At 42.4% G+C, this 26,702-nt stretch overlaps 2 protein-coding genes across 2 annotated transcripts in view; one reads left to right on the top strand and one right to left on the bottom strand.

Annotated features, from left to right (window-relative positions):
• LOC106592807 (high affinity choline transporter 1) overlaps positions 1-6,870 on the top strand; it is a 36,534-nt gene extending 29,664 nt beyond the window's left edge. The window contains exons 8-10 of the mRNA XM_045716284.2: positions 607-824; positions 5,246-5,416; positions 5,712-6,870. Coding sequence (XP_045572240.1) covers positions 607-824; positions 5,246-5,416; positions 5,712-6,095 — 773 coding nt within the window. The 3' untranslated portion in view covers positions 6,096-6,870. The remainder of the gene's footprint in view (positions 1-606; positions 825-5,245; positions 5,417-5,711) is intronic.
• Positions 6,871-9,814: 2,944 nt separating this feature from the next.
• The window catches only part of LOC106594081 (high-affinity choline transporter 1), a 30,234-nt gene continuing 13,346 nt past the window's right edge, over positions 9,815-26,702 (bottom strand). Inside the window, exons 10-12 of the mRNA XM_045716286.2 lie at positions 10,443-10,485; positions 10,163-10,276; positions 9,815-9,975 (exon numbers count right to left, since the gene is read on the bottom strand). Coding sequence (XP_045572242.2) covers positions 9,944-9,975; positions 10,163-10,276; positions 10,443-10,485 — 189 coding nt within the window. The 3' untranslated portion in view covers positions 9,815-9,943. The remainder of the gene's footprint in view (positions 9,976-10,162; positions 10,277-10,442; positions 10,486-26,702) is intronic.

Genomic DNA, 26,702 nt, shown 5'->3' with positions numbered 1-26,702 from the left:
CACACACACACACACACACACACACACACCCACACACACACACACACACACACACACACACACACACACACACACACAAATCATACAATCAAATACTGTATTGTTAATTAATGCTTATGAGACTAAAGAGAAAGAAAGAACTCTGCTTACTGCCTTATTTTGTCATGGACTGTCAGGAAAATGAGAGAGGACTGGTAGGTCTCATTCTTGGCCACGTAGTTCAAAAATGGCGTCACCCTCTTGACCTTTGAGGCACAATTTTCCCTCAGCTTATAATTTGGATTGGGGTGCTCACAGGTCTTCCTGAATCCCTCGATAAACACACCTAATCAAAAAAACATAACATTTTAGACTAGAATTACAATCTCATGAGGCTACATGAATCAGTCAGGTGCTTTATCATATTCTTTTCAGTGAGGGTTTGTGACAGAACAGTTTAAATCCACAGGAAGTGTCTGTTTTTGTGCAACAAGCACAAAATTGCCACACAGCACCCAGTTGTTGCACTAGAAATGGGTCAGTTAGGGTTTGTGAACCTAAAATAAAAAGGTGTGTGTTCTTTCACTAACTGGACCAATGACTAATGTTTTGTGTTGTGTTGTCCAGACTGGAACCTGACAGGCTATGGTTCTCCGACCCCATACGAGCGTGGCCAGGCCGGATCCATCCTCCCCATCGCCCTGCAGTACCTCACCCCCTCCTACGTCTCCATCATCGGCATCGGGGCCGTCGCTGCCGCCGTGATGTCATCCATGGACTCCGCCCTCCTCAGCTCCGCCTCCATGTTCTCCTCCAACATCTACAAGAACATCATCAGGAAGCAGGTCAGAGAACATTACAAAACGTCACTTCATTGTTGTTTCAACGTTGTTTCAACGTCCCTTCAATGTAACTTCAACGTCACAAAACCCACAAGTGGACTTTTTTTTATGACGTTATTGTGACGTTAGAAAGTCATCCTAAAGGCTCTTAAATGTCAGAAACACCAACAAGTCGTCATAAAACGTCACAGAACCACCGAAACGTCCCCAAATGACCAAACTCTGTCAAACAAACATCAACACCACTAGCATACATTGAGACAGAAAACAGACGTTTATCAGTCCAGACTGTTGGCAAGACAACCACATTCCTGTTAAAGCAGGCACATGTAAGCAAGCACTAATTTGACACACTCACATGTATGAAAACACACACACACACACGTGCGCGCGTCTCCATTTGGCCCTCCTGCTGTTCTAGGAGACAGAGGGTTTTGAATTAAAATGTATCTTGGGAAAGATGTTTTTCGTTCCTGTTTTTCTCTGTTGGGGGTCTGAAAACGAGGGCTTTTGATTGGTTAAGAGCATTATATATATAGACAACCTTGTGTTGTGTGGGCAGCTGCATGATATTTACAGCCCATCACTATATTACACATTATACACACACACATGCCTACTGCCATAATGCCTACTGCCATATTATCTAACCACTATATTACACATTATACACACATGCCTACTACCAGATTATCTAACCACTATATTACACATTATACACACACATGCCTACTACCATATTATCTAACCACTATATTACACATTATACACACACATGCCTACTACCATATTATCTAACCACTATATTACACATTATACACACACATGCCTACTGCCATATTATACATTATACACACATGCCTACTACCATATTATCTAACCACTATATTACACATCATACACACACATGCCTACTACCATATTATCTAACCACTATATTACACATTATACACACATGCCTACTACCATATTATCTAACCACTATATTACACATTATACACACACATGCCTACTGCCGGCTTCGAGAAGTAATGGGGCCTATTCAAAGACTGACTGTCTGTCTGTGTGTCTGTGTGTCTGTCTGTGTCTCACTGTGTATTCACTGTGTGTTTTGTTGTTGTTCAACACTTTGGTCTTGAACACTAATTTCATTGTTTCCATTCAGTCCGACCGTGGAATGTTACCCATAATGCTCTGTATGATATAGGGCAGTGTTCAAAGATGAACAACTGTAGCTACATTATTCAATGCTGTTAGTGAGGCTCAGTTTAGGTCCAGCCCATATGAAATACAATGTCACCAGACTGATAAAGTCCAAAGAACAGCTAGTAAGAAATAGTGTCACCACTGGATTCATATAATGTTATGTCAGGACATTATCAGTTATCAGGACATTATCAGTTATCAGGACGTTATCAGGACGTTATCAGGACGTTATCAGTTATCAGGACGTTATCAGGACGTTATCAGGACGTTATCAGGACGTTATCAGCTATCAGGACGTTATCAGCTATCAGGACGTTATCAGCTATCAGGACGTTATCAGCTATCAGGACGTTATCAGGACGTTATCAGTTATCAGGACATTATCAGTTATCAGGACATTATCAGTTATCAGGACGTTATCAGGACGTTATCAGGACGTTATCAGTTATCAGGACGTTATCAGGATGTTATCAGGACGTTATCAGCTATCAGGACGTTATCAGCTATCAGGACGTTATCAGCTATCAGGACGTTATCAGCTATCAGGACGTTATCAGCTATCAGGACGTTATCAGTTATCGGGACGTTATCAGCTATCAGGACGTTATCAGTTATCAGGACGTTATCAGTTATCGGGACGTTATCAGTTATCAGGACATTATCAGCTATCAGGACGTTATCAGCTATCAGGACGTTATCAGCTATCGGGACATTATCAGCTATCAGGACGTTATCAGCTATCAGGACGTTATCAATTATCGGGACGTTATCAGCTATCGGGACATTATCAGTTATCGGGACATTATCAGCTATCAGGACGTTATCAGTTATCAGGACGTTATCAGCTATCAGGACGTTATCAGTTATCAGGACGTTATCAGCTATCGGGACATTATCAGTTATCGGGACATTATCAGCTATCAGGACGTTATCAGTTATCGGGACGTTATCAGCTATCGGGACGTTATCAGTTATCAGGACGTTATCAGTTATCGGGACGTTATCAGCTATCGGGACGTTATCAGCTATCAGGACGTTATCAGCTATCAGGACGTTATCAGTTATCAGGACGTTATCAGCTATCAGGACGTTATCAGTTATCAGGACGTTATCAGCTATCAGGACGTTATCAGTTATCAGGACGTTATCAGCTATCAGGACGTTATCAGTTATCAGGACATTATCAGTTATCGGGACGTTATCAGTTATCGGGACGTTATCAGCTATCAGGACGTTATCAGCTATCAGGACGTTATCAGCTATCAGGACGTTATCAGCTATCAGGACGTTATCAGTTATCAGGACGTTTTCAGTAAACTACAGTAAAATACTACTTGAGTAAAATAATTTGGTTTTAAACATACTCAAGTATCAAAAGTAAATGTAATTTACTTGCCTAGTTAAATAAAGGTTACATGTAAAAAATAAACAAAATAAAAAAAATCTAAAATATACTTAAGTATCAAAAGTAAAAGTATAAATATTTTCATTCACCGATAGCCAGGGACATGCGCCAACACTCATAATTTACAAACGAAGCATGTGTGTTTAGTGAGCCAGATCAGAGGCAGTAGGGAAAGTGTGAATTAGAAACATTTTCTGTCCTGCTAACCATTCATACTGTAACGAGTACTTTGAGTGTCAGGGAAAATGTATGCAGTAAAAAGTACATCATTTTCTTTAGGAATGTAGTGAAGTAAAAGTTGTCAAAAATATAAAATGGTAAAGTAAAGTACAGATACAGGACCGAGTTTGGGAAACCTTGAGCTACTTAAAACTTCCATCCTCTCAGGTCAGGGGCACAATGAAGGAATTCATGGTTGGATCAGGATCGCCGTTATAATCATTGGCCAGTAGGGAGAAGTAAAATGACAAATCCCTATCTCCATCCATGGCTAATTTAGGAAAGGGACGATTTTAGCTAGCTAGCCACCGGTGGACAAAGACATAATGGGACGCAACAATTCAAGTTCTGTCAATGACGTTTGGCTTCTAATGTGATGTGATTGGTCAAAGCCAAGTCCAAACTGGCTTCCCTTTAGACTTTTTTTGGGTGCGCCAGGACCATTCACAGCTGAGCTCATTCAATTTAACTCAACCGCTGATTGGCTATTATTTTTTATATATTTTTTTATCAAGGGAGAGCAAATGTTCGCTGGCTTCCCTTGCATTCAATGCTACGGGCTGCAACAACATCCTCCTCTTTCTGACCAGACAGCATCAACCTCTTTCTGACCAGACAGCATCAACCTCTTTCTGACCAGACAGCATCAACCTCTTTCTGACCAGACAGCACCCTCCTCTTTCTGACCAGACAGCATCCACCTCTTTCTGACCAGACAGCACCCTCCTCTTTCTGACCAGACAGCATCCTCCTCTTTCTGACCAGACAGCATCCTCATCTTTCTGACCAGACAGCATCCTCCTCTTTCTGACCAGACAGCATCCTCCTCTTTCTGACCAGACAGCATCATACCTCTTTCTGACCAGACAGCATCCTCCTCTTTCTGACCAGACAGCATCAACCTCTTTCTGACCAGACAGCATCAACCTCTTTCTGACCAGACAGCATCCTCCTCTTTCTGACCAGACAGCATCAACCTCTTTCTGACCAGACAGCATCCTCCTCTTTCTGACCAGACAGCATCCTCATCTTTCTGACCAGACAGCATCCTCCTCTTTCTGACCAGACAGCATCATACTCTTTCTGACCAGACAGCATCATACTCTTTCTGACCAGACAGCATCAGATGGATGGGTTACACACACAGTGGCGTGGTTTCCTTCACTTGGATGCTTTCTCCAGTGAGATACATTTCCTTAAATTCCGAAGAGGCTGAATGTATGGAACACAGAGAGGCGAAAGATACATTATATTATATGTGGGTTTTTTCTTGGTCATTTTTGGGGGGAAAGCCTGGCTTGGCATCCATGAATACACACCACTGGACATGAATATTATCAGTCAATCGGATCCCCCCCACCATATACGGACTATAAAAAAGGCACACACGCGCATGTTTGCATACACAAAGGATCTTACAAACTTCTTATTTAACCTCTAGGCAGAGAGAGGCTGTGGGTGATAGTAATGTATTGTTTCTCCTAACCACTGTGCCTCCATCTCGGATCTGTCCTGACCACTGTGCCTCCATCTTGGATCTGTCTTGATCTGTGCTGACCACTGTGCCTCCATCTTGTGTCTATCTCTCCTCCAGGCCTCAGACAGGGAGATGCAGTGTGTGATCCGTACCTCAGTGGTGGTGTGTGGCCTGGCGGGGACGGCCCTGACCTTCCTGGATAACAGTGTTCTGGTTTTCTGGCTGGTGGGCGTTGACATGTCATACACCATCATGTTCCCACAGCTTGTCTGTGTCCTCTTCTTCAAGGTAGGGGTGGATGAGTGGGTGAGCATCACAGGAGGCTGCTGAGGGGAGAATGGCTCATAATAATGGCCGAATCGGAGCAAATGGAATTGCATCAAACACCTGGAAACCATGTGTTTGATACCATTCCACCAATTCCGCTCCAGCCATTATCACCAGCACGTCCTCCCCAATTATAGTGCCACCAGCCTCCTGTGGTGGACATGTGTAGATTATTTGTGAATTCTGAATGTCATGATATCCATCTACAGTATCTATTCATCTATCTAGTGATTCATTCATTCATTCATTCCGTTAGGTGTCCAACGGCTACGGTGCCAGTGTGGGGTATCTCCTAGCGTTGGTCCTCCGTATCCTGAGTGGGGAACCCCTCATCAACCTTCCCCCTGTCATCCACTTCCCTGGGTTCAGGAAGGACGCGGAGGGCGTGATGACCCAGTTCTTCCCGTTCCGTACCACCATCATGCTGACATCTCTCTGCTCCATTCTCATCACCTCCTGCGTCACCTCCGTCATCTTTAACAAGGGGCTGCTGTCGGAGAGGTGGGACGTGTTTCAGATCAAGAGGTCGCAGGCCAAAGTGACGGCGCTGACCAAGCTTAAGAAAGAGGAGAGTAAAAAGGACTACGTGGAGGCCAAGGAGGCGGTGGTGAACAAACAGCTTCTGGACACCAGCTGCTGAACAGGGGAGGACGATGGAAACTGGGGACGGCCATATTGAGGCAAAGGGTTTTGTTGGTCGGGCGGTCATTTTATGTTTCCGCTGAGGACTCGGAAGGATTTGGAGACGGGAGGATGGTCGAAAACACGCAACAACAACAAAAAAAGAACACCCATTATGACATCATGTGGTCATAAAACATTGTGTTGCTGGTAAAAATGACCAGACACTCGGCAGTTTCCAGTGACCCGGGTTAATTAGACAAAAGAAATGTTGCAAAGAAACACGTCAGCTCTAGGAGAAACGTTCTAATGAACAACAACATTTATTTTTCCACAGGGGTGGAGTTTTATTTTGTCTGACTTTCTTTATTGAGACAAATGATCAAAACTGTGTTTTTCAAATAAATTATGATTGCCAAATACTTTTGAAGGTAAGCGGGGCACGTGATGTCATCACATAACTATAAAGCAGTTTATACCCCACAGTTAATTCCAAAATCCTACTGCTTGCTAAATCTATTTTTAAACTATAAAAGACAATAATGTTTCTTTGCAGGGCAAGGATTGTCTTGACTTTCGAGAATGCCTTAATTGCTTCGCTTTGCTTTTCTGATTGGCTGGATGCAAGTTTCACCATCCAATTATTACAGATCTACAGGAGTGAACGTTTTACCATGGCAACAACTAGGCACATGAGAATGGTTAAAATATGGCAACTATTAGTCTTCCCTGTGGCTCAGTTGGTAGAGAATGGTGTGTGCAACGCCAGGGTTGTGGGTTCGATTCCCACAGGGGGTCAGTACAAAGTGCAGTAAATATGCATTCACTACTGCAAGTTGCTCTGGATAAGAGCGTCTGCTAAATGACTAAAATGTAAAATGTCAATTCCTAAGGAAAATGTGTTGTTGTAGGTGTGACCTCACTACGTCCAGTTGTTATCAAGACATTTGAATGGAAACCATAACAGGCATCTGTTTTCTAGTCCAACTTTCTAAATCTCGACAAAGGTTAATGGACTTTTGTTTTATTTTGTGTTTGTTTATTTTTTGTGGGTCAGTTTTGACACTTTGGGGGGTGAAGGGTAGAGACTGAGAAACAACCATCCGATTGATCCTCCCTGAATATAACTTTTATACTGTAACTCTGGATCCCGAGTGGCGCAGAGGTCTAAGGCACTGCATCTCAGTGCAAAAGGTGTCATTAAAGTCCCTGGTTCGAATACAGGCGCACAATTGGTCCAGGGGAAGTTGTTATTTGGGTGGCAGTGTAGCCTAGTGGTTAGAGTGTTGGACTAGCAATCGAAAGGTTACAAGTTCAAATCCCTGAGCTGACAAGGTATGAATCTGTTGTTCTACCCCTGAACAAGGTAGTTAACCCAATGTTCCTAGGCTGTCATTGAAAATAAGAATTTGTTCTTAACTGACCTGCCTAGTTAAATAAAAAAAATTGTAAATAAGAATTTGTTCTTAACTGACTTGCCTAGTTAAATAAAGGTTTAAAAAAATTTACTCTGGGGTGATCAGAAGCCCCAGTCTTAAAAGCAGCCTGTTTGTGTGTTGTGTGATAATTTAGTACAACTGCACACAAGAACTCTAGATACTCTACCTCCTGCCACATTCAGCAAAGCATCAAAACCTTTCTCTGTTTTCTAAAAGGTACAAATCTGTTGTTCTGCCCCTGAACAAGGTAGTTAACCCAATGTTCCTAGGCTGTCCTTGAAAATAAGAATTTGTTCTTAACTGATCTGCCTAGTTAAATAAAAAAATAGTTTTGTTCTATGGTTATATATGCAGAGCTGTAGTTTACATGGAGGTCCAACCTCTTTTTCTTTGTGTGTTTTTTATTTTATTTTTCATAGCGAGCCAAACATCATGTTGTACAAAGAGAACCTCTCTATTTCTGAACTCCAAATTTCCGAGCCCCTAAACCCTAGGGCCCTACACCCTAGCCCCTTTAAACTAGGGCCCTACCCCCTAGGCCCCTACACTCTAGCTCCTATCCCTTAGCTTCTACCACCTAGCCCCTACATCTTAGCCCCTACACCCTAGACGTCAAACTCATTCCACGGAGGGCAGAGTGTCTGCAGGTTTTCGCTCTTGCCTTGTACTTGATTGATGAATTAAGGTCACTAATTAGTAAGGATCTCCCCTCACCTGGTTTCCGAGGGCTTAATTGAAAGAAAAACCTAAAACCAGCAGACAACTAGGCCCTCCAGGGAATGAGTTTGACACCCCTGTCCTAGACACTCCTATGGATCTCATATAAGCGTCACGATAACACTTTCATCTTGCCTTTTTATGATTGGCTGGGTGGAACTGTTACCCTATTGCTTCCACCAATCAGATCCTCTCAGATCTACAGTAGTGGCCAGGAGGGAGGGGCTACAGGTGTGCCTTGAGGCAGTCTATACTATGCTATTAATCAGGATCCAGTTTCCGATTAACTTAGCCTTAAGATGCTTTTTTGGGACATCGGCTCCTGGACCCAAAGGGCTCTGGTCTAAAGTAGTACACTATATAGTGAATAGGGTACCTTTGGGACGCATCCAGTAAGAACAGACATGCAGTAACTAGTTATTGAATGATGTGACATGAACAGAACTGATACAGCACTGAGGACGGACAGACGACCAGGCATATTTTTATACGTGTGAATTGTGATTTGTAATATACTCCTGTACTGTACAGTCTTCGCTTTAGATATTAAGTATATATTATATACTGCTTTATCAAAGAGCAACGTAGCCAAAGAGTTGGAAAGAACTGTTCTGTCGCAAAATGTTTAAAATGGAAGCAAACGAAAAGGGGAGGAACTTAACTGAAATTATCCAATAGAAACTATTTTTAGTTGCAACAGAATCGGCAGAATAAAAACACCCCAGACTGAAAGGTGTTAAGTTTATATTGTACCTCCAGGGTCATGTTCATTAGGCACCAAATGGACTGAAAAAGGGAAGGTCTACCTGGACTTGTCCAATAAGAAACCCTCAATTTTCATTGTGTGTTGCAAAACCCTATCCATTTCATGTCCTAATGAATACAACCCAGTTATGTACTTAGTGACCAAATGTAGTTGAATGTAGAAACAGCAGTTGTATTCTGTGCAGCAGTATGGAGGCTTTAACTGGAGAACAGTAGATGGTTACATTTCTATGCCACTTGAGAACCATCCCCATTTCCAGCTTGAGCTACTCCAAACCAGAAGTTGCCTCACAGGAACATAATGAACAAAAATATAAAACGCAACATGTAAAGTGTTGGTCCTTTGTGTCATTAGCTGAACATTTAAAAAGTTCCATAAATTAGTTTATATCCCTGTTGAGCATTTTGCCTTTGCTAAAATCCAGCCACCTGACAGGTGTGGCATATCAAGCTGATTAAACAGAATACTCATTACATAGGTGTACCTTGTTCTGGGGACAATAAAGGACACTAAAATGTACAGTTGTGTCACAACACAATGCCACAGGTGTCTCAAGTTGAGGGAGCGTGCAATTGGCATGCTGACTGCAGGGATGCCCACCAGAGCTGTGACCCGAGAATTTAATTTCTCTATAAACTGACGCTGTCATTTTAGAGAATTTGGAAGTGCATTCAACCGGCCTCAACCACATGTAACCATGCCAGCTCAGGACCGCCACACTCACACACCAAACAGGCTGCCTGTGTAAACAGCCTAGCAGACATGCCTTAATATGAAACCAACCTCAGTCAAGATTAAACAACTGCCAGCAACATATTGATTAGTCTACATGGCTTTTATTGAATCAGTGACATTTAGGCAGCCATGAGGATCCACTCCAGAATAGTTGTTTTAGAAACAGTCCCTCTGGGATGTAGCTTGAGTGGAATGATGACGGCAGCCATTTCAGGGTTCCACCTGCTTCTCCTGGTCAATGACTGTAGGTGAAAAAAAAGTGGCTTTAGAGAAATGTGACAATGCCAAAATTAATCACCTCAAAGCACCCAATTGCAAGATGGTGTACCCATCAGTGTGCCTTATTTCAAGGTCTAGTACACTCCTAGTTGCATGCATTGTAACCGTCAGGTTCCATAATAAATCCAGTGTCTATTAAGCCATAGTTACCCTCTTTGGTAGGTAGAGTGTTCTTCTCCTCAGTCTCAGTCTTCTTCAGTTTAGTCTTGTCAAACTGAGCAATCTCACTCACATCTGGTTTGTCTGCCATTGTTGACTTGGGTTCTAATGAAACAGATTGGTGTTAAATAAACAGCCAATGGCATGCCAATGTGATAAAGTTTACAGACTTGATGTGAAGTAACACTATTAGGCCTAACATTCTACTGAAGTTACACACCTGCTGACAGTCTCTAAAACATAAGCTATTGAACCAAATGCACAGGCCTACCTTGAACCTCCACAGGTACTGCTCCACACGAACTGGTTTGTAACTAAGGAAGGAATGAACACTTTCATTTCCGGAATCTATTTATGAGAATGGAAACGAACGCTGATTACTAGCAGGAGGGGCCTTCACATTTTCTAAGTGGTGGCACCTGTGTTCATTCACCTGTTTGACATCAAATTAGCATAATTGGATAGGCTACTGTTGAACACGAATGAAGTGAGCACCCAACTGTAGGATTTTGAATTAACAGAAAAACTGTTCTGTCACCTGTAATCTATTGTAAAAACTATATGTATATGTATTGAAAAACTATTAAAAAAAACTTTTTCCTCGAGCTCATTTGATCGACGAGGCGGTTTTGTTTACATCAAAATTCAAAAGATAGATCATAAAACTGCACGTGTCTTTAAAAATGACCAGAGCCAATCAGAAGGCACGCCTGGAGTTGGCTCGGATTCGTAACACGGCTGAATACGGAAAGAACACAACCGGAGACTCCGTGTGAGAGCAGAAAGTCAACACCTAAAGGTGACCAAAAGTATCCCCTGTTAAGTGTACATTTGTTACAACGAATGTAACTGTTTGATTTAGCGACTGTTGTGTTTAAAACCGCGGCGTGAAACATTTATTCAGTCAGAGCACCCTGTGTTGTTGTGTGTTTGTTGTCACTGTCAATATAATATCATCACGACTGTATTTATAACAATCTGTTTACAGTCATAACATCATGCCCAGTTGTCATATTCTCGAGCTGGTATTGACATGACTTGGATGTCACTGGCTTCACTGTAGACTATTTGGCTACATGTAATGTGTGAATAGCCAGCAATAAGAGTAGCCAACAAAAATCCAGCTAGCTGACCAAAGATGGTATATAGCTGCTGTATCAGTATTATCCAGCTAGCTGACCAAAGATGGTATATAGCTGCTGTATCAGTATTATCCAGCAAGCTGACCAAAGATGGGATATAGCTACTGTATAAGTATTATGACCATGATGGTAATAAATCAGTAACAACACTGTCCATCATTTGGTCTTATATAAGCAGTTGCTTATCTAGGCTGTAGGCTACACCTCTAGTCAGTTGAGTACTTCAGCAATTATGTACAGCGTGTCCTCCTGTCAACTGCACATTTACCACCTCATAAGTGACGACAGGGTCTATGTTAGCCAGCAGATCCGACTCGTTTACTTACTTACAGCTCCACTAGGGTCGGACAGACTTCATGTGTAGATTAAGACTACCGCGGAGCCCATCCGACCCAAGTGCAGCAGTAAAACAGTGTGCCTGATCGGCTGTGTGTGTGTCAGAGATTGTATGCCTATCATAGAGAAGGACAGAATAACTGGTAGAAGAATAGCCTGTAGCTAAATACAGAACAGTACATCCCTTAGGTTATCTGGCTAGGTGTGTGTGTGTGAGACTTTGTATGAGCACATTTGATGGAATGGTTTTGTCTCTTATCATTGTTTGTATAGGTCTAACAGGCTGGTGCGTGTACTGTGTACTTTTGCATGCAGCCACAGGCCACAGGTATTGGCTGGCTCTCTCTCTCCAGTGGTTTTCCACTGGGATGTTTACAGAGACACAGACACTGCTGCAGTGTGTGTGTGTGTGTGTGTGTCTCTAGCCCAATGCAATATCATTAGATGAAGTCTCAAAGAAGGACCCCCACCTTCCTTACTAACCCTTCATGACTGGCTATGGTTAGGGCTATGGTTAGGGCTATGGTTAGGACTAGGGCTAGTGTTAGGACTAGGGTTAGGGCTAGGGCTAGGGTTAGGACTAGGGTTAGGACTAGGGTTAGGACTAGGCTTAGGACTAGGGCTAGGGTTAGGGGGGAGTTTAAGCAACTGTTGTTTTATTCTGGAATTAGCAGCACATGGATGTCATTAGATAGAATTAATTGGAATATTCCACATAAAGACAGCATACTGTTTGGTATTTATTTGTCCATATGCCTCCTAACTAGTCAACTAATGATCATCCTATTGATTAGTTTAACCAGGTCTGTTAGTGCTGGGCTAGAACAAAACAATGTTGTTCTCTGTGTTCAAGGTTGATGAAGAATGAAATGACATTCTTACATAGGCCTGACAGCAGGTTGCTCCATATTCACATGTTGTTTTAATTGTCCCCCTCCTGTAGGCCAATGGAGGATTATCAGATGGTTCTAAACAATAGTCCTCTGTTTCTCCACCTCAGCTCTGGGCCCACAAACACACACACTGAGGGATTGATGTCGTATGTATGACCTACTTGGATATCAGCAGAGGAGGTTACAGAGAGAGTATTGGGCGTGCCAAGATCATAGACTACAGAAAACAAAGAGAGTATCTGGTGTGCCAAGATCATAGACTACAGAAAACAAAGAGAGTATCTGGTGTGCCAAGATCATAGACTACAGAAAACAAAGAGAGTATCTAGTGTGCCAAGATCATAGGCTAGGCCCTGACATATGCACGAATGATCAGTGTGTATGTAGCCTACGTATAAACGGGTGTGTTGAGACGTGTGTGTTAAGTGCATATTGTACACTTGCATATGTATGTGTGACTGTGTGTGTGTGAGAGAGAGAGACTACAAATCAAAGGAGGTTGGTGGCACCTTAACTGGGCAGGATGTGCACGTGGTAATGACTGGAGCGGAATCAGTTGAATGGGATCAAATACATCAAACATGATTCCAATGTGTTTGATGCCATTCTATTTGCTCTGTTCCAGCCATTATTATGAGCCGTCCACCCCTCACCAGCCTCCTGTGGTAGAAATGCAAGTCATGGCATCATTGAGAGGAAGAAGGGCTGGGTAGGTGGGGGTGTCTCCCTGCTTTTTTTTGGGTGGTTTACCAATTCGTTCTATCTAGGCTACCATCAGTTCCTTCTAAATATCTGCTCTTCTATCTAATTTGTCTATATGTCTGTCTGTGTCTGTCCCTCCCTGTTCATCTCCACCATAGCTGTGTCAGCGTTCTACATGTAGCTGTATGATGTTCTGAATGGAGGACCATCTTTTGGCACCAGAGTGCTGATGTCTGTTGTGCTGCTGTTGAATGAGTCCCGGTTTCCTGTCCTTCTCCACCCTCTCCGTCCTCCTCTCTCCTCCCTCCTCCTCTCTCTCCTCCCTCCTTCTCCACCCTCTCCGTCCTCCTCTCTCCTCCCTCCTCCTCTCTCTCCTCCCTCCTTCTCCACCCTCTCCGTCCTCCTCTCTCTCCTCACTCCTCCTCTCTCTCCTCCCTCCTTCTCCACCCTCTCCGTCCTCCTCTCTCTCCTCACTCCTCCTCTCTCTCCTCCCTCCTTCTCCACCCTCTCCGTCCTCCTCTCTCTCCTCACTCCTCCTCTCTCTCCTCCCTCCTTCTCCACCCTCTCCGTCCTCCTCTCTCTCCTCACTCCTCCTCTCTCTCCTCCCTCCTTCTCCACCCTCTCCGTCCTCCTCTCTCTCCTCACTCCTCCTCTCTCTCCTCCCTCCTTCTCCACCCTCTCCGTCCTCCTCTCTCTCCTCACTCCTCCTCTCTCTCCTCCCTCCTTCTCCACCCTCTCCGTCCTCCTCTCTCTCCTCACTCCTCCTCTCTCTCCTCCCTCCTCCTTTTCCCCTTCTGTCTTCTCAGATAAAATACAGCTTCTTATCTTATTCCCTGGGACACACCCAGTGTACCGTGGTGACAGACAGACAGACAGACAGACAGACAGACAGACAGACAGACAGACAGACAGACAGACAGACAGCGGCCCACTAGGAGCAGTGAGTTGAATCCTAAGGACAATATGTTGACATATTGATGTGTTTCTGAGCCTGTCTGGCAGATTGGCAGATGATAAAGCGTTGTCAGCCAGCCCTCTGCCGTACTGCTGTGTGCGTGCGTGCGGGCAGGCAGGCGTGCGGGTGTTATTCTGACATTCAGCCCAAGCCAATGTGTTCCTATGACTCAACTAGCACCAGTTGACTGCCTTCACCTCCTCTGTCACCATATCAGCTCACACACACACACACACACACACACACACACACACACACACACACACACACACACACACACACACACACACACACACACACGTTAGGTCTGCCAAGTGTCACAATGGCTTCATACCTTATTCCAATAAAAGGTGTGGTGGCACATTATAAAAACCAGGATATATATTATATATATCCATATTTCCTTAATCCTTTGAGGTTAGTTTGTCTATATTTACAATGGCTGACTTCAGAAACACTAGATGTAGCCTAGCTCGTAGGCCTACATCCATTCTCCTGTATGTCCTCCTTAAAGGGATAGTGTGACATTTTGCCAATTAATAAACCCATTTCCTACTTACCCAGAGTCAGATTAACTCATGGATAACATTTAATAAACCCTTTTCCTATTTACCCAGAGTCAGATTAACTCATGGATAACATTTAATAAACCCTTTTCCTACTTACCCAGAGTCAGATTAACTCATGGATAACATTTAATAAACCCATTTCCTATTTACCCAGAGTCAGATTAACTCATGGATAACATTTAATAAACCCTTTTCCTATTTACCCAGAGTCAGATTAACTCATGGATAACATTTAATAAACCCTTTTCCTATTTACCCAGAGTCAGATTAACTCATGGATAACATTTAATAAACCCTTTTCCTATTTACCCAGAGTCAGATTAACTCATGGATAACATTTATAAACAATTTTCCTATTTACCAAGAGTCAGATTAACTCATGGATAACATTTATAAACAATTTTCCTATTTACCAAGAGTCAGATTAACTCATGGATAATATTTGTATGTGTGCGTTCAGTTTGAAGGAAGTTAAAGTTTGTTTGTGGATCCATTTCTAATGACTGGAAGTCTATAGGATAGGCCTCTCCAACCCTATTCCTGGAGAGTTAAAGTCCTGTAGGTGTTCACTCCAACCCTAATCTAGCACACCTGATTCTAAGAATTAGCTGGTTGATAAGATCAATCAGGTTAGTTACAATTGGGGTTGGATTGAAAACCCGCAGGACTGTAGCGCTCCAGGAACGGGGTTGGAGAGTCCTGCTATAATCAAATCAAATTGTATTAGTCACATGTGCCGAATACAACAGTGAAATGCTTACTTACAAGCCCCTAATGCCGTTTAAGAAATACAAGAGCAGCAGTAAAATAACAATGTGGAGGCTATATACAGGGGGTACCAGTACAGAGTCAATGTGGAGGCTATATACAGGGGGTACCGGTACAGAGTCAATGTGGAGGCTATATACAGGAGGTACCAGTACAGAGTCAATGTGGAGGCTATATACAGGGGTACCGGTACAGAGTCAATGTGGAGGCTATATACAGGAGGTACCAGTACAGAGTCAATGTGGAGGCTATATACAGGAGGTACCAGTACAGAGTCAATGTGGAGGCTATATACAGGGGGTACCAGTACAGAGTCAATGTGGAGGCTATATACAGGGGGTACCAGTACAGAGTCAATGTGGAGGCTATATACAGGGGGTACCGGTACAGAGTCAATGTGGAGGCTATATACAGGAGGTACCAGTACAGAGTCAATGTGGAGGCTATATACAGGGGGTACCAGTACAGAGTCAATGTGGAGGCTATATACAGGGGGTACCGGTACAGAGTCAATGTGGAGGCTATATACAGGGGGTACCAGTACAGAGTCAATGTGGAGGCTATATACAGGGGGTACTGGTACAGAGTCAATGTGCGGGTGCACCGGTTAGTCGACGTAACTGAGGCAATATGAACATGTAGGTAGAGTTATAAAAGTGACTCCAGGTAGCAGGAACAACTAGCAGGTGCACTGTCCCTTTAACATGTTGTTTATGAGGAGAACAGTCATTTTGTATCAGAGTTAAGGAAGTGGATGTGGTCTCATAAGTTAAAGGGATGTCTGATCCACAATAACAATAGCCTGTTGCCAGATCTGTTTGTGCTGTCTTGCCAATTCCTACTGTGGTTATAGACACCATAAGGAGAAGGCACAAACAGATCTGGGACCAGGCTACAGAACGTAACACTACCTGGTGTGGTTAGAGTTCAACCCAGTTCTCTGCTCTGATAAAAGACTACTTCATGTGACTTGATATGCTGTGAGAAATGTATTTTTAAATGTCCCCAGTCTGCAACATTTGAGAGTCTTGTCAGTTTGTAACCTGTGGGAGCACAGAGACCTATGTCACCATAGGAGTTGTATCTTGTTGACTGTGGCTGGCTGACATGCCAATTACAGTCATTTAGACAACTTTTTACCTAGAGTACATAGAGTACTGAAGCCATTCTGGATTTCGAAACCCAACCCAACCATGGTTATATAAGGCCCCCCCGGAGGTCTCTCTACCACAGTTGGCTCCCTGCAGCCTCAACCTGCTGGGTGCTTTGAATAGAGGAAATTTACTAGGTCTGATGACATGACCTAGCCACACACACACACACACACACAAACACTGAGGACACCCGGCCAATGTGCCAGGTGGTAAACAACTAAAATGATGTTGTGCTGGTGTTGGCGTGCCACCAGTTTTGATGCTGTGCTGGTGTTGGCGTGCCACCAGTTTTGATGTTGTGCTGGTGTTGGCGTGCCACCAGTTTTGATGTTGTGCTGGTGTTGGCGTGCCACCAGTTTTGATGTTGTGCTGGTGTTGGCGTGCCACCAGTTTTGATGTTGTGCTGGTGTTGGCGTGCCACCAGTTTTGATGTTGTGCTGGTGTTGGCGTGCCACCAGTTTTGATAAAGTTGGCTGACGGATTAGCATCCTCTCTAGGCTGTTCACCTTTGTGCTCCAGCTAAATAAAGGTAGTGACATTTAGCTGGACGTGGTGATGACTTTCAGAGTCAGGTGAAAAGCCTGGCTGAAATGCAGTTCAGTCTACCAGTACGTACAGGAGGAGGGCTTGAATGCCAATCCTATATCGTACACTTGTAATAGTAAATATTAAGTCATATTGTATGATATGTTTGTAACAGACACATTGATCTTTTACCACATAGTGTTCAAACACTGGTGTAGCATACATGTATTTGCCTTTCTTCACTTGCATTGATCTCAATGGGAGACGAGATGAAAATGTTACTTAAGTGGACGTTTAGGATTCGCCCCTTAATGCACCTTGGTTAGAGAGCACGGTAACAACAGTGTTCTTTTGCTATTTCAACTGGCGGTCCAGTTTGTGTAGACACGTACACCATCTTGTCGGTCCAGTTTGTGTAGACACGTACACCATCTTGTCGGTCCAGTTTGTGTAGACACGTACACCATCTTGTCGGTCCAGTTTGTGTAGACACGTACACCATCTTGTCGGTCCAGTTTGTGTAGACACGTACACCATCTTGTCGGTCCAGTTTGTGTAGACACGTACACCATCTTGTCGGTCCAGTTTGTGTAGACACGTACACCATCTTGTCAGTTCAGTTTGTGTAGACACGCACACCATCTTGTCGGTTCAGTTTGTGTAGACACATACACCATCTTGGGAAGACTGAAAGACTCAGTATTTTATGGATTCCATTTATTCCACATTGTTTATTTTTAAATGTCCGAAAATGTGAAATATTCACTGTACACTGTACGCTGTACAGACCTGGGTTCAAGTTCTAGTTGAAATATTTTTGCTCATTGCATTGGAACCAATAGAAAAGTCCTCAAAAGTGCAAACCCTTCTCTGCCACTCCAGGCAGGCTAAAACAAACGCTCAAAGTATTTTAAAGATATCAAATACTATTTGAACCCAGGTCAGATTGTTTGGACTGTTTGTACCAAACTGTCTTTTTATTTATTTATTTATTTATTTATATATATGTATACAGTGGGGCAAAAAAGTATTTAGTCAGCCACCAATTGTGCAAGTTCTCCCACTTAAAAGATGAGAGAGGCCTGTAATTTTCATCATAGGTACACGTCAACTATGACAGACAAAATTAGAAAAAAAAATCCTGAAAATCACATTGTAGGATTATTATGAATTTATTTGCAAATTATGGTGGAAAATAAGTATTTGGTCACCTACAAACAAGCAAGAGTTCTGGCTCTCACAGACCTGTAACTTCTTTAACTTTAATTTTCACGGCCGGATAAAAAACGTACCCGATTTAATCTGATTATTACTCCTGCCCAGAAACTAGAATATGCATATAATTATTAGCTTTGGATAGAAAACACTCTAGAGTGAAAGCACCGCCAGCATTCAAAAGTGACCAAAACATCAGCCAGGAAACATAGGAACTGAGAAGTGGTCTGTGGTCCCCACCTGCAGAACCACTCCTTTATTGGGGGTGTCTTGCTAATTGCCTATAATTTCCACCTGTTGTCTATTCCATTTGCACAACAGCATATGAAATGTATTGTCAATCAGTGTTGCTTCCTAAGTGGACAGTTTGATTTCACAGAAGTGTGATTGACTTGGAGTTACATTGTGTTGTTTAAGTGTTCCCTTTATTTTTTTGAGCAGTGTATATAAAAATCAGACGATTAATCGGTATCGTCTTTTTTTGGTCCTCCAATAATTCGGTATCGGCGTTGAAAAATCATAATCGGTCGACCTCTAATCCAAACCGCAGAGGATCCAGTGTAACTCTCCAGCAACATTGTCTGCTGTTTTAAAGACGGCCTATCCGCCTGTAGTGAAGACATTGATACTTTGCAAACTTTTATTCATTCCATCCAACCTGTATTCCCCAGGCCCACTCTACAAAAACAGCCTGGATCAAATGGGAGTAATCTCATTACCATACAAACTCAACACATCTCAGCTACAGGCCCTAAACTATTTCTCAGACTTGGCCTATTTAATATTATATCTCTCATTCCTAAAGCTGCACTTATAAATTAACTTCTTACTGACAGTCAGATAGATGTGATCAGTTAAAAGGAGACCTGGTATTACTGACAGTCAGATAGATGTGACCAGTTAAAAGGAGACCTGGTATTACTGACAGTCAGATAGATGTGACCAGTTAAAAGGAGACCTGGTATTACTGACAGTCAGATAGATGTGACCAGTTAAAAGGAGACCTGGTATTACTGACAGTCAGATAGATGTGACCAGTTAAAAGGAGACCTGGTATTACTGACAGTCAGATAGATGTGACCAGTTAAAAGGAGACCTGGTATTACTGACAGTCAGATAGATGTGACCAGTTAAAAGGAGACCTGGTATTACTGACAGTCAGATAGATGTGACCAGTTAAAAGGAGACCTGGTATTACTGACAGTCAGATAGATGTGACCAGTTAAAAGGAGACCTGGTATTACTGACAGTCAGATAGATGTGACCAGTTAAAAGGAGACCTGGTATTACTGACAGTCAGATAGATGTGATCAGTTAAAAGGCTGGCCTTTTGAAATCGGCCCTGGCCTTTTGTAATACACCGCCCATTTTGTCCCGTTAGGTCCCCACACCGGGCAATTTCTTTCCTCGAGGCCCCCACACTGGCCAATTTTTGGATTTGAAGCCTCCATTTTTTTCTCTCCAGATAATGATAATTTTGCACACAAAAAAACAAGTCAGGTAGGCTCAGTTGGCTAAAAGGTGTATTTTTAGTGTAAACCTCTCAACTGAGAGACCTGAGTTCTATCAGTTTGGTACCTAGTATCTACACTGAGTGGACAAAACATTAAGAACACCTTCTCTTTCCATGACATAGCCTGACCAAGTGAAAGCTATGATCCCTTATTGATGTCACTTGTTAAATCCACTTCAATCATTGTAGATGAAGGGGAGGTGACAGGGTAAATAATTATTTTTAAGCCTTGAGACAATTGAGACATGGATTGTGTATGTGTGCCATTCAGAGGGTCAATGGGTAAGATAAGATATTTAAGTGCCTTTGAACGGGGTTTGGTAGGTGTCAGGCAAACTGCAACGCTGTTAGAAGACACCAACATAGTATATGGAAGTATAGAATGAAATATCCCTTAACTAGGATAAAGAATAAAGACAAAAAATAAGAAGTTATTATGCCTAGTTATTAATAAAATCAAATGTCAATTTAATCTCAATCAATTAAATTCCAAAGGAAAAGCTCAAGCTGGAATCATATTATAAACCCAACAATTATAAATCAACAGAAATACTCAGTAATTTACTGATATATATATATATATATATATATAGCCTAGGTACACACCATCTCTAAACCTGGTACCAGGATTCGATAACTAGGAACGCTCATGTTTATGGGGTTTCCTATTAAGGAAATTGGAAAAAGAAAAGTGCCTAGTCCCAAATAGAACTCACAATACTGAATCCAAACAAGGAATCCGTTTCCGGTTGTCCACGCGCATGTCACCAAAATGTCATGAAAGGCACACAGCTGAAATGTTCAAAGGGACATTTGAATGGTTAGGTGCAGATCCTTTTTGGAAAACGATTAATCCAGTATTCTTGAATTAAAACGGCACAAGTCCCGAACTACTATTTCATCTCTTTATTACCACAACCAGTGGTGCTACCATAGAGATCCTGTTACATTATTCCAATTCCTAATTATACGTTACTCACCAGTGGCGACCCATCATTCAGGGCAGGTGGGTCTTCCCTGTTTTGCATGTTATTTTGGCATTAATACGTGTCATTTATCAGTTTGCAAACAATGTAAAAAATATATATATCATTGAGTTAACCTCTTAGGGCTAGGGGGCAGTATTTACACCGCCGGAAAAAAAACGTACCCGATTTAATCTGGTTACTACTCCTACCCAGTAACTAGAATATGCATATACTTATTAGATATGGATAGAAAACACCCTAACGTTTCTAAAACTGTTTGAATGGTGTCTGTGAGTATAACAGAACTCATTTGGCTTGATTGATTGCTTCTGTGGACAGGTCTCTTTTATACAGGTAACAAGCTGTGGTTAGGAGCACACCCTTTAAGAGTGTGCTCCTAATCTCAGCTCGTTACCTGTATAAAAGACACCTGAGAGCCAGAAATCTTTCTGATTTGAGAGGGGGTCAAATACTTATTTCCCTCATTAAAATGCAAATCAATTTATAACATTTTTGACATGCATTTTTCTGGATTGGTTTTTCTGGATTCTGTCTCTCACTGTTCAAATAAACCTACCATTAAAATGATAGACTGATAATTTCTTTGTCAGTGGGCGAACGTACAAAATAAGCAGGGGATCAAATACTTGTCGGCTTAACCTCTCTAGGGTCGGCGGGACGAAATCGTCCCACCTACGTAACAGCCAGTGGAATCCTGTGGCGCGTTATTCAAATACCTTAGAAATGCTATTACTTCAATTTCTCAAACATATGACTATTTTACACCATTTTAAAGACAAGACTCGTTAATCTAACCACACTGTCCGATTTCAAAAAGGCTTTACAACGAAAGCAAAACATTAGATTATGTCAGCAGAGTACCCAGCCAGAAATAATCAGACACCCATTTTTCAAGCTAGCATATAATGTCACAAAAACCCAGAAGACAGCTAAATGCAGCACTAACCTTTGATGATCTTCATCAGATGACAACCCTAGGACATTATGTTACACAATACATGAATGTTTTGTTCAATCAAGTTCATATTTATATCAAAAAACAGCTTTTTACATTACCATGTGACGTTCAGAACTAGCATACCCCCGCAAACTTCCGGGGAATTTACAAACAATTTACTAAATTACTCACGATAAACGTTCACAAAAAGCATAACAATTATTTTAAGAATTATAGATACAGAACTCCTCTATGCACTCGATATGTCCGATTTTAAAATAGCTTTTTGGTGAAAGCACATTTTGCAATATTCTAAGTACATAGCCCAGCCATCACGGGCTAGCTATTTAGACACCCAGCAAGTTTAGCCTTCACCAAAATCAGATTTACTATAACAAAAATGTTATTACCTTTGCTGTTCTTCGTCAGAATGCACTCACAGGACTTCTACTTCAATAACAAATGTTGGTTTGGTCCCAAATAATCCATCGTTATATCCAAACAGCGGCGTTTTGTTCGTGCGTTCTAGACACTATCCGAAATTGTAAATAAGGGTTACGAGCATGGCGCATTTCGTGACAAAAAAATTCTAAATATTCCATTACCATACTTCGAAGCATGTCAACCGCTGTTTAAAATCAATTTTTATGCAATTTATCTCGTAAAAAAGCGATAATATTCTGACCGGGAATCTGCGTTTCGGTAAATAGAGGGAAAAAAAGAAAGACGGGGGCGACCAGTGCATGCTCCTAAGCCCACTGTCCCCTGATCGGCCACTTGACAAAGGCGATAATGTGTTTCAGCCTGGGGCTGGAATGACGACATTCAGCTTTTTCCCGGGCTCTGAGAGCCTATGGGAGCCGTGGGAAGTGTCACGTTACCGCAGAGATCCTTTGTTTTGGAAAGAGATGTCAAAGAAAGCCAATAAATGGTCAGACAGGCCACTTCCTGTAAAGGAATCTCTCAGGTTTTTGCCTGCCATATGAGTTCTGTTATACTCACAGACACCATTCAAACAGTTTTAGAAACGTTAGGGTGTTTTCTATCCATATCTAATAAGTATATGCATATTCTAGTTACTGGGTAGGAGTAGTAACCAGATTAAATCGGGTACGTTTTTTTTCCGGCGGTGTAAATACTGCCCCCTAGCCCTAAGAGGTTAATTCAATGATATATATATTTTTTACATTGTTTGCAAACTGATAAATGACACGTATTAATGCCAAAATAACATGCAAAACAGGGAAGACCCACCTGCCCTGAATGATGGGTCGCCACTGGTGAGTAACGTATAATTAGGAATTGGAATAATGTAACAGGATCTCTATGGTAGCACCACTGGTTGTGGTAATAAAGAGATGAAATAGTAGTTCGGGACTTGTGCCGTTTTAATTCAAGAATACTGGATTAATCGTTTTCCAAAAAGGATCTGCACCTAACCATTCAAATGTCCCTTTGAACATTTCAGCTGTGTGCCTTTCATGACATTTTGGTGACATGCGCGTGGACAACCGGAAACGGATTCCTTGTTTGGATTCAGTATTGTGAGTTCTATTTGGGACTAGGCACTTTTCTTTTTCCAATTTCCTTAATAGGAAACCCCATAAACATGAGCGTTCCTAGTTATCGAATCCTGGTACCAGGTTTAGAGATGGTGTGTACCTAGGCTATATATATATATATATATATCAGTAAATTACTGAGTATTTCTGTTGATTTATAATTGTTGGGTTTATAATATGATTCCAGCTTGAGCTTTTCCTTTGGAATTTAATTGATTGAGATTAAATTGACATTTGATTTTATTAATAACTAGGCATAATAACTTCTTATTTTTTGTCTTTATTCTTTATCCTAGTTAAGGGATATTTCATTCTATACTTCCATATACTATGTTGGTGTCTTCTAACAGCGTTGCAGTTTGCCTGACACCTACCAAACCCCGTTCAAAGGCACTTAAATATCTTATCTTACCCATTGACCCTCTGAATGGCACACATACACAATCCATGTCTCAATTGTCTCAAGGCTTAAAAATAATTATTTACCCTGTCTCCTCCCCTTCATCTACAATGATTGAAGTGGATTTAACAAGTGACATCAATAAGGGATCATAGCTTTCACTTGGTCAGGCTATGTCATGGAAAGAGAAGGTGTTCTTAATGTTTTGTCCACTCAGTGTAGATACTAGGTACCAAACTGATAGAACTCAGGTCTCTCAGTTGAGAGGTTTACACTAAAAATACACCTTTTAGCCAACTGAGCCTACCTGACTTGTTTTTTTGTGTGCAAAATTATCATTATCTGGAGAGAAAAAAATGGAGGCTTCAAATCCAAAAATTGGCCAGTGTGGGGGCCTCGAGGAAAGAAATTGCCCGGTGTGGGGACCTAACGGGACAAAATGGGCGGTGTATTACAAAAGGCCAGGGCCGATTTCAAAAGGCCAGCCTTTTAACTGATCACATCTATCTGACTGTCAGTAATACCAGGTCTCCTTTTAACTGGTCACATCTATCTGACTGTCAGTAATACCAGGTCTCCTTTTAACTGGTCACATCTATCTGACTGTCAGTAATACCAGGTCTCCTTTTAACTGGTCACATCTATCTGACTGTCAGTAATACCAGGTCTCCTTTTAACTGGTCACATCTATCTGACTGTCAGTAATACCAGGTCTCCTTTTAACTGGTCACATCTATCTGACTGTCAGTAATACCAGGTCTCCTTTTAACTGGTCACATCTATCTGACTGTCAGTAATACCAGGTCTCCTTTTAACTGGTCACATCTATCTGACTGTCAGTAATACCAGGTCTCCTTTTAACTGATCACATCTATCTGACTGTCAGTAAGAAGTTAATTTATAAGTGCAGCTTTAGGAATGAGAGATATAATATTAAATAGGCCAAGTCTGAGAAATAGTTTAGGGCCTGTAGCTGAGATGTGTTGAGTTTGTATGGTAATGAGATTACTCCCATTTGATCCAGGCTGTTTTTGTAGAGTGGGCCTGGGGAATACAGGTTGGATGGAATGAATAAAAGTTTGCAAAGTATCAATGTCTTCACTACAGGCGGATAGGCCGTCTTTAAAACAGCAGACAATGTTGCTGGAGAGTTACACTGGATCCTCTGCGGTTTGGATTAGAGGTCGACCGATTATGATTTTTCAACGCCGATACCGAATTATTGGAGGACCAAAAAAAGACGATACCGATTAATCGTCTGATTTTTATATACACTGCTCAAAAAAATAAAGGGAACACTTAAACAACACAATGTAACTCCAAGTAGATCACACTTCTGTGAAATCAAACTGTCCACTTAGGAAGAAACACTGATTGACAATACATTTCACATGCTCTTGTGCAAATGGAATAGACAACAGGTGGAAATTATAGGCAATTAGCAAGACACCCCCAATAAAGGAGTGGTTCTGCAGGTGGGGACCACAGACCACTTCTCAGTTCCTATGTTTCCTGGCTGATGTTTTGGTCACTTTTGAATGCTGGCGGTGCTTTCACTCTAGTGGTAGCATGAGACGGAGTCTACATCCCACACAAGTGGCTCAGGTAGTGCAGCTCATCCAGGATGGCACATCAATGCGAGCTATGGCAAGAAGGTTTGCTGTGTCTGTCAGCGTAGTGTCCAGAGCATGGAGGCGCTACCAGGAGACAGGCCAGTACATCAGGAGACGTGGAGGAGGCCGTAGGAGGGCAACAATCCAGCAGCAAGACCGCTACCTCCACCTTTGTGCAAGGAGGAGCAGGAGAAGCACTGCCAGAGCCCTGCAAAATGACCTCCAGCAGGCCACAAATGTGCATGTGTCTGCTCAAACGGTCAGAAACAGACTCCATGAGGGTGGTATGAGGGCCCGACGTCCCCAGGTGGGGGTTGTGCTTACAGCCCAACACCGTGCAGGACGTTTGGCATTTGCCAGAGAACACCAAGATTGGCAAATTCGCCACTGGCGCCCTGTGCTCTTCACAGATGGAAGCAGGTTCACACTGAGCACGTGACAGTCTGGAGACTCCGTGGAGAACGTTCTGCTGCCTGCAACATCCTCCAGCATGACTGGTTTGGCGGTGGGTCAGTCATGGTGTGGGGTGGCATTTCTTTGGGGGGCCGCACAGCCCTCCATGTGCTCGCCAGAGGTAGCCTGACTGCCATTAGGTACCGAGATGAGATCCTCAGACCCCTTGTGAGATCATATGCTGGTGGGGTTGGCCCTGGGTTCCTCCTAATGCAAGACAATGCTAGACCTCATGTGGCTGGAGTGTGTCAGCAGTTCCTGCAAGAGGAAGGCATTGATGCTATGAACTGGCCCGCCCGTTCCCCAGACCTGAATCCAATTGAGCACATCTGGGACATCATGTCTCGCTCCATCCACCACGCCACGTTTCACCACAGACTATCCAGGAGTTGGTGGATGCTTTAGTCCAGGTCTGGGAGGAGATCCCTCAGGAGACCATCCGCCACCTCACCAGGAGCATGCTCAGGCGTTGTAGGGAGGTCATACAGGCACGTGGAGGCCACACACATTACTGAGCCTCATTTTGACTTGTTTTAAGGATATTACATCAAAGTTGGATCAGCCTGTAGTGTGGTTTTCCACTTTAATTTTGAGTGTGACTCCAAATCCAGACCTCCATGGGTTGATAAATTGGATTTCCATTGATTATTTTTGTGTGATTTTGTTGTCAGCACATTCAACTATGTAAAGAAAAAAGTATTTAATAAGATTATTTATTTCATTCAGATCTAGGATGTGTTGTTTAAGTGTTCCCTTTATTTTTTGAGCAGTATATATATTTGTAATAATGACAATTACAACAATG

Source organism: Salmo salar, chromosome 08, assembly GCF_965601325.2.
Source record: "Salmo salar chromosome 08, fSalSal1, whole genome shotgun sequence".
Classification (NCBI taxonomy): Eukaryota; Metazoa; Chordata; class Actinopteri; order Salmoniformes; family Salmonidae; genus Salmo; species Salmo salar.
The sequence above is the reverse complement of the archived record's forward strand: the minus strand, read 5'-3'. Positions and strand labels throughout refer to the sequence as shown.